Source organism: Anarhichas minor, unplaced genomic scaffold (genome assembly GCF_050575085.1).
Source record: "Anarhichas minor isolate MPS153535 unplaced genomic scaffold, ASM5057508v1 ptg000016l, whole genome shotgun sequence".
NCBI lineage: Eukaryota > Metazoa > Chordata > Actinopteri > Perciformes > Anarhichadidae > Anarhichas > Anarhichas minor.
This window is the reverse complement of record NW_027466462.1, coordinates 3,751,278-3,760,431: the sequence shown is the minus strand read 5'-3', so window position 1 is coordinate 3,760,431 and position 9,154 is coordinate 3,751,278. Positions and strand designations below refer to the sequence as shown.

Genomic DNA, 9,154 nt, shown 5'->3' with positions numbered 1-9,154 from the left:
GTTTCTGACGAGGAAGAGGAGATAAAAAGTCCTGAAACGCATCACAAATCCACAGTGGAGCACATTAAACAAAAGACATTTTAATTGTTTTCAACATGCATCTTAATGTGATGTAGGGGAAGCATATGGACATATGTTCCTAGTAATCTTATCTAATAATCATTTAGTGAAAGAAACACTGCTGACAGCTCAGTGCTGGAAGTTTATTGATGCATAAAATGGTCAAACATAACAAAACGTAATAAATCCATCCAGGTGAAACTAAAACACATACAGCACCTGTCAAACATGTTCAAAAAGGCAGAGAGGAACTTCAATGTCGGACAAATATGTTGTCCACTAACAGATTAAATGTGTAAAGCTTTTTCATCAAAAATGTAGTAATATATGTGATAATCTGAAGTCCTTTCACCAAGTGAAACAGAATATTAAAGCTATATGATGTGTTTCCTTTAGATGATGTGCTAACAGGTCAACTGTACAAAATACTGTCTCATATAAGGAAAGCAGAGGTTCACACAATAATTACACAAAAACACAAGATGTGGTTTTTCATGTTGTCGTCCATTCCAGTGGTTCTGTCCATGCAGATGTTTTTATTGATCTGGAAGAAAAGCAAAGGGAAAAGAGATTTAAGGTTATTTAAGAGTTACAGATGTGTTATAACACTTTACTGCCACTGATTATTTTATAACACAGTTATCTATTGTGGTGCCAACTGAAGCTCATCTTATTCACTGTAAGTGTTGTATTTGACCATTGCTGACTCCTGGTGGTAGTAATAAAGAAATACACTCAAAGTGGTAGTACAAAGTCTGTTGTACTTGACTGTACCTGCAGCTGTTCCCACCGTCACGTTTGAGTAAACGCTCTCCTCTGGTTCATTACTCGTCCCTGTTAGAAGGATCAGATGAACGCATGAAGAGATCATTTCCTCTCCTTTATTTAAGCACTGCTGGCCTACAAACACATCTCAACTATTGCATCTTATTCTAGTGACATGAAGTAAAAGTACTCACTCTACCAATCAATGTCTTTAAGCTCAACCACAGAATCTGTGACATCATAGATCTTTGTGTTTTGTGTCAATCAGTCACTTCATCTTATTCTAGTATTTCTAACAGCTCTGTGATGAACACAGTATATACTGTACCATGTTCAGGTTCTTTAGAGCCTCTGATTGTTTCATAGAGAACAGCATCACCTACAGAGCAGTGAGAATCAAGACACGTCATATCAATCATTTTAAACACATTATATGAATTCTGTAATCTTCTGAAACAGTTAACAGAAATAGAAATGTTAGGTTTAGAGTTAATGATGAATGATGAAATGAATCAGGATTAAAGCTGACCGTGGAGAAGAGAAGCGTAATGTCCGTCTTGAGTTTCAACCTGGTTGATCATGTGGTCTGTAGCTGGTCTCTGATTGGTGCTCTGAGACCTGGTGGAACCAAAACATGAAGTAAATACAGAGGATCTAATGAGGAACATGTGAAGTAGTGCTGTTATGTTCAGAATGAGAGAAGAGAGTGTTGTACCAACCTCATGACGCTTGAATCTGTAAGAAAAAGGCATTTGCTGTTACATGTCTTTATACTACACATTGTTCTATTGTCACTACAGTACATGTGTTTACATCTGTGACTTTGACTTGTTTAAGTGTAATCAATCTAATATGAGAAGGAAAAGATCTCACCTGTTGACTTTCTGCAGCGATACAGAAACAGCAGCAGGAGAATAATCAGTAAAACTCCACAAAGCAGACCAACAACCAACAGCACGGGAAATGCAAAGCTTGCTGCTGTATCTCCAGCATCTACACACAAATACAAATACACATGAATCATGAAGAGATACACAAGTATTAGAACACATACACTCAAATACACTTACATAAACCCTCGATCACATGCTGTCTACCTTTCACTGCTGGTCACGTCACATTTGTATTTTTATGAATACGAAAATGTATAAAACCAACTTCTAGTTCAGTTATAACTTTTCTACCTCAGACTGTAACACAGATTACAAAAATATACAGTTTTTAATAATACTCACATTTCACTGACAACCAACTCTCTGCTGACGTCAGATTCAAACCTTGTGTTGAATTCCTTCCTCTACATTTATAAAAGCCTTCATCTGACTTTGTAACTGCAGAGATAATCAGCTCCCCTCTGGTTTGGTGTTGGATGAGTTTCTCATTTCTATAGAAATCCACATCATGAAGAACATTTTCTGTCTTCAACTTGCAGCCAAGAGTGACAGAATGTCCCTCAGTCACAGGACGGACAGGGCTCACCAGGATGACATCACCGTCTGTAACAAGATCAAACAGGAAGTTTGGCTCAAAAACATCAGCTGGTTGAACAAGCTGACGTACAATGATGAGAAGACATTCTGTAGTTTTTAATTTAATATACAGATTCATACAGCAGCTGAACTAATACTGCCCAAGCTGGAGCCAGATAGCTCTACAGCTACTCCTGGTTTAATATAAATGGAGGATGTCTGTTGTCATGAAGATGAGAGTGAATCCCAAAGACATTTTATTGGATAATACTGAGAAATGACACTGGAACAAACTAAGCTTGTTGAATTGTTTGTTAAATATTGAGTTAAACTCATGATGACAAGAAGTTTGGTTAATACCAGTCACCTTCACAATAAACACTTTATAATAGAATGTAGAAATACTTCAGAAACAAAAATCTTTCAAATAAATTAAAACTCACTCTGTATAGTGATGTTGGCTGCGTTGCTGAACTGTGTTTCAGACTCACACCAGAACACTCCACTCTTCCAGTAACGGTTCATGTTGCATGTAGATCCAGTCATTGTTCCCCAGACAGAACAGTGTGACAGGGAGTCAGATTTAATAAACCTGCTCACTCTCCACTCAGTAGAGTTTCCCTCACAGCTCAGTGACAGTGAGTCTTTGTTGAAGTGCTGAACTCTGTCAGGACTCACTGAGAGAGACGCTGCTGGATGAAGATCTGAAAAACACATAATGAAAATAATCCTGTAGGTTTATTGTCTTTTTATTTGTTGGTGAATAGAAACAAAGGATCAAGAAGAAAAATGAATCATGAGATGAAAACGTTTGAAGTATTGACAAGTGACAACATTGGATTATGGATTTCCAAAGTCAAAAGTTTTGAATAAATGCGAACAGCAAATTGTGTGTGAAGATGAAAAGGAGGGTCAAGAGATTCACTCATGTTGAAATTCAGTCCAAGATCCAACAACACTATTCTGTTCTAGAGAAGTTTGGAAAACTCATCTGATGCTGTTTGAGGGAAAATGTCACCACAATAAGTTCATTTCTTTCACTGTTCAAGAATAGAAAAGTCTGAACAAACCTACCTCCAGACCAGACGAACTTAGGTTTACTATACTGAGTGTAAAACACAGGATCTCCTCTTCCAGCTCTGCACACATATCCTGCTGTGTGCGTCTGTTCATGAACAATGTAGGAATCCTGTTCAGTACCATCGGTGCTACCAGGTAGAAGCTCAGAGATGTAGGAGTCGTCTGACAGTTTGGGAACAGCCTTATACCAGAAGAACCTCCATCCTGCAGATGGATGTTTAACACTGCAGGTCAGAGTTACTGAGTCTCCAGGTCTCAGCCATAATGGAGACACAGTGAGGACAGAATGAGGTTTATCTGTTGGAGAGATTTCACAGAATAAAGACGTGTGATGATGAGTCCTTGGTGGATTACATGCACTGCTTGTGTCCTGCAAGGTACACCGTCTTAAAATATATTAACCAAACTAACATTTATAATATTCCGTCAACATTTAGTAAAATTGAAATGATGACTTACCAGGTTTAATTGTGAAACTATCACTCCATTCTGTTGAAGTGGTTTCATCTTTCAGTCTGCCCTTACACCAGTAGTCTCCACTGAGTGATGGTCTAATCATGGAGCCACTTGGGTTTGGAGGTGTGTATGATCTGGGTGTTCTCCATTCATACTCCCACTCAGCGTCTCCTCCATCCTTTACTTCACATGTGAGAGTGATCGTCTCTCCAGAGTAAATCTCAGGCCAGTTGTGTTGCTGAGTCACAACAGCTCTGTGTGTGACTGTTCATGATCATCAGGCCCCAAATAGAACAGTTAGAAAAACAAAGTGTTTAGTGTTAGTCTGAATCCTTATTCACAAATACTTTTTCTGCATTTAGTATTTCATATCAACTAAACTATTTAGTTCTTTACCGACTGGATCACTGTACTCTGTGTAGTAAACTGGGTCTCCTCTTCCTCCTCTGCACCAGTAGACTCCTCCTCCTCCTGAGACACGGATTCGTCCAGTTGAGAGGACGGTACCATCTGGTGTGTTCAGAGGTTCAGAGGTTTTCTTGCTTCTGTACCAGAAGTATGTCCAACCAGATGATGAAGATGATGATGAAGATGATCCCACAGAGCAGGTCAGGGTCACTCTGTCCCCTACAGGAGAGTCTTTTCTCAGTCTGGCCTTTGGTCGTTCTGTTTTAACGTAGAACAAAATCATAACTATGGTAATTATTGTGTCTGTGAATTAGTCCAGTTTGATGAATAATTAAAATAAATAATCTCATCCAGCATTCTTGGTGGAGCAACAACTTATTGATGAAACAATGCAGAAAATAATGAATCACTTCTGAATCTGTGAATATTATTAAGGTTTAGTAAACTGAAGGAAATCATCAGAACCCATGTTGATGTTTCACACTTATTAACCACTAAAGTTGTTGGTTAAATGAAGCTAACATGGATTAAAGTGAGTACAAACACACTTTTAAAAATGGATGAGAATTTAAACACAGCCTTCTTTTCTTTAAGTGTCTCAAAGATAATTCAGATAAATCTTCACTCCGCTTCACTCTCACAATGCTTCATGTCTGCAGCTCCTTAACATGTAAACTACATACGTTCTATTTTCAGTTTTATTGGTTCAGATTCTTCGTCTTCAAAGTTACACATGTAAGAGCTCCCATCTGATGTTAGAGAAATGTTGATTTAAACTGTGTTTTGATGCTTTGTGTCCATTTCAATAAGTGATGCGTCTTTGTAGAAGTCAGCATTCTTCTCCTTTCTCTGACCTCGATGTCTACAGTGAAGAGTCACTGATTCTCCTTCAAACAAGGAGGATGCAGGAGTTTCTAGCATCACATCTTTGGTAAAACTTTGATCACTTACCTGATACAGTGAGAGAGACTTTATTACTTTCTTTTCTAACCGATGCAAAGATCTTGTGAGCTGCAACACACTGATATGCACCACTGTAGTCCGTAGTTAGAGATTGTGATGTAAATCTCGGATCTGGGCTGTAGGGGGGAAACAATAGACCATCCTTCGTGAATGAGTAATACCAGTCAGTGTCTTTTCCTTTCCTCATGTCACATATGAAGGTAACAGTCTCTCCAGTAAATAAAGTGGACCAGTTTGGCTCAACGGACAGCAAAACATCTAGAAACAAACACAAAATACAAAGAGTAAAATGTGTTTTCTTTTTTGTATTTATCATAGATTAAAAAAGTGAACACATGAATATTCATTGTTAAAGAGGGATAGCACGTGGACAATTGACTTGAGTGAAAATATAAAAATAAAGAAAAGTGTATAAAAACCTTGAGCGTGTCCACAGTAGAGGAGAATATTCAGCACTAAAATAAAGTTTGAAACTTCATCATTCATCATCAAACAGACAGAAACTATTAACATCAGTCATTTAAAAAGTTGTATCTATGAAAACTATGATTTAAACACAGAAAGTACTCACAGAAAAGCCCCACACACACAGTGTTTCCCATCGTCACATCCAGCACTGACCGTCCGTCACTCTGCTTCTGAGAAATGGTTTTGTGGCTTTCATACTTTGAGCATAGTTTGAAGCTGCAGCATTGGATTGGACGTCACCTTCTTCTTCAGCTCAGCTTCCTTCCTCTTCCACACAAAGTTCATACAGATAGACTGCTTTGACCACAGCACACTTTTAGCACATATCTATATGACCATTGAATACAGCATCCCATAAACACTTGTTACACATGTTGCATGTAATATTTTATACTCTCACTAATGTGCCAGTTTTTTTCATTTTAAATTATTTGGGACCATAACAAGTACATTTCTTTCACTGTACAATAATGGAACAGTCTGAACAAACCTACCTCCAGACCAGATGAACTTAGTTTCACTATACTGAGTGTAAAACACAGGATCTCCTCTTCCAGCTCTGCACACATATCCTGCTGTGTGCGTCTGTCCATGAACAATGTAGGAATCCTGTTCAGTACCATCGGTGCTACCAGGTAGAAGCTCAGAGATGTAGGAGTCGTCTGACAGTTTGGGAACAGCCTTATACCAGAAGAACCTCCATCCTGCAGATGGATGTTTAACACTGCAGGTCAGAGTTACTGAGTCTCCAGGTCTCAGCCATAATGGAGACACAGTGAGGACAGAATGAGATTTATCTGTTGGAGAGATTTCACAGAATAAAGACGTGTGATGATGAGTCCTTGGTGGATTACATGCACTGCTTGTATCCTGCAAGGTACACCGTCTTAAAATATATTAACCAAACTAACATTTATAGTATTCTGTCAACATTCAGCAGAATGAAAGTTATGACTTACCAGGTTTTAATGTGTAAGCATCACTCCATTCTGTGTAAGAGGTTTCATCTTTCAGTCTGCCCTTACACCGGTAGTCTCCACTCAGTGATGGTCTAATCATGGAGCCACTTGGGTTTAGAGGTGTGTATGAGCTGGGTGTTCTCCATTCATACTCCCACTCAGCGTCTCCTCCATCCTTTACTTCACATGTGAGAGTGATCGTCTCTCCAGAGTAAATCTCAGGCCAGTTGGGTTGCGGAGTCACAACAGCTCTGTGTGTGACTGTTCCTGATCATCAGGCCCCAAATAGAACAGTTAGAAAAACAAAGTGTTTAGTGTTAGTCTGAATCCTTATTCACAAATACTTTTTCTGTATTAAGTATTTCATATCAACTAGACTATTTAGTTCTTTACCAACTGGATCACTGTACTCTGTGTAGTAAACTGGGTCTCCTCTTCCTCCTCTGCACCAGTAGACTCCTCCTCTTCGTGAGGTACGGATTCGTTCACTCTGGAGGAGAACATCATCTGGTGTGTTCAGAGGTTCAGAGGTTTTCTTGCCTTTGTACCAGAAGTATGTCCAACCAGATGAAGAAGATGAAGATGATGAAGATGATCCCACAGAGCAGGTCAGTCTCACTCTGTCCCCTACAGGAGAGTCTTTTCTCAGTCTGGCCTTTGATCGTTCTGTTTTAATGTCGAACAAAATCATAACAATGGTAATTATTGTGTCTGTGAATTAGTCCAGTTTGATGAATAATTAAATAAATAATCTCATCCAGCATTCTTGGTGGAGCAACAACTTATTGATGAAACAATTCAGAAAATAAGTAATGACTTCTGAATCTGTGAATATTATTAAGGTTTAGTAAACTGAAGGAAATCATCAGAACCCATGTTGATGTTTCACACTTATTAACCACTAAAGTTGTTGGTTAAATGAAGCTAACATGGATTAAAGTGAGTACAAACACACTTTTAAAAATGGATGAGACTTTAAACACAGCCTTCTTTTCTTTAAGTGTCTCAAAGATAATTCAGATAAATCTTCACTCCGCTTCACTCTCACAATGCTTCATGTCTGCAGCTCCTTAACATGTAAACTACATACGTTCTATTTTCAGTTTTATTGGTTCAGATTCTTCGTCTTCAAAGTTACACATGTAAGAGCTCCCATCTGACGTTAGAGAAATGTTGATTTAAACTGTGTTTTGATGGTTTGTGTCCATTTCAATAAGTGATGCGTCTTTGTAGAAGTCAGCATTCTTCTCCTTTCTCTGACCTCGATGTCTACAGTGAAGAGTCACTGATTCTCCTTCAAACAAGGAGGATGCAGGAGTTTCTAGCATCACATCTTTGTCTGTGTAACAGTTAGTTCATTGTTTCAGTGAACCAGTTTAATTAAATGAACAATGTTACAAGGTATCAGTGGTTTATGTTTTAACATAATTAGAATTTAACATTAAGTTGGAGACAGAAGATGTCAAAGTCACTCTGCCTGTAATAAATAATAACAGGTTCACTAAGTAATGAGGACATTTCCCCTGAAGGAGGCGCCACACTCACCTGCTCTGTTTGATACATTAATGTTATCACTAATTAATCACTGATTCGTTTCTCAAAAAGGATAAAATATTCATAACCCTGTCAATCTTTCTTTGTTTTATTTTAATGATCAAGATTATGATCATAAGGTTTCTGAATCTTACGCTAGTTAACATTTATACATTATCACTACATTATATTATATGAACACTTTGTCAAACAGGTTGATCATATCAACATGAATCATAAATAAACAAGTGTTTTTAGTGAACTTGGTCATGATGGTAAAACTTTGATCACTTACCTGATACAGTGAGAGAGACTTTATTACTTCTTTTCTAACAAATGCAAAGATCTTGTGAGCTGCAACACACTGATATTCACCACTGTGTTCTGTAGTTAGGTGGTGATGTAAATCTCTTATCTGAGCTGTAGGAGGGATACGTATGACCATCCTTCATGAGTGAGTAATACCAGTCAGTGTCTTCTCCTTCTCTCACGTCACATATGAAGGTAACAGTCTCTCCAGTAAATAAAGTGGACCAGTTTTTGTCAATGGACACCAAAACAAAATATGCAAAGAGTAAAATGTGTTTTCTTTTTTGTATTTATCATAAATTAAAAAACAGAACACAGAAATATAAATTGTTAAACAGTGGTAGCATTTGGAGAATTGACTTGAGTGAATATATGAAAAGAAAGGAAAATGTATAAAAACCTTGAGCGTGTCCACAGTAGAGGAGGATATTCAGCACTGAAATAAAGTTAGAAACTTCATCATTCATCATCAAACAGACAGAAGCTATTAACATCATTTGTTTAAATTAAAAGTGTTATCTATGAAAACTATGATTTAAACACAAAGTACTCACAGAAAAGCCCCAGCACACACACAGTGTGTCCCATCCTCACATCCAGCACTGACACTCTGTCACTCTGCTTCTGAGTGATGCTGATGTGGCTTTCACACTTTGATAACGCAGCATTGGATTGGACGTTTTC

At 38.0% G+C, this 9,154-nt stretch overlaps 1 protein-coding gene across 1 annotated transcript; it reads right to left on the bottom strand.

The window, feature by feature from the left end:
- Positions 1 to 596: 596 nt before the first annotated feature.
- Positions 597 to 7,334, bottom strand: LOC142950640 (uncharacterized). Its single transcript, XM_076092201.1, has 14 exons — positions 7,022 to 7,334; positions 6,629 to 6,895; positions 6,290 to 6,373; positions 4,227 to 4,550; positions 3,858 to 4,094; positions 3,369 to 3,764; positions 2,738 to 2,998; positions 2,061 to 2,321; positions 1,699 to 1,818; positions 1,545 to 1,560; positions 1,355 to 1,443; positions 1,154 to 1,204; positions 835 to 894; positions 597 to 604 (listed from the first exon to the last, which is right to left on the bottom strand). The coding sequence occupies exons 1-14, from the start codon at positions 7,317 to 7,319 to the stop codon at positions 597 to 599; spliced, it is 2,472 nt and encodes an 823-aa protein (XP_075948316.1). The 5' UTR covers positions 7,320 to 7,334.
- Between the last annotated feature and the right edge of the window lie 1,820 nt (positions 7,335 to 9,154).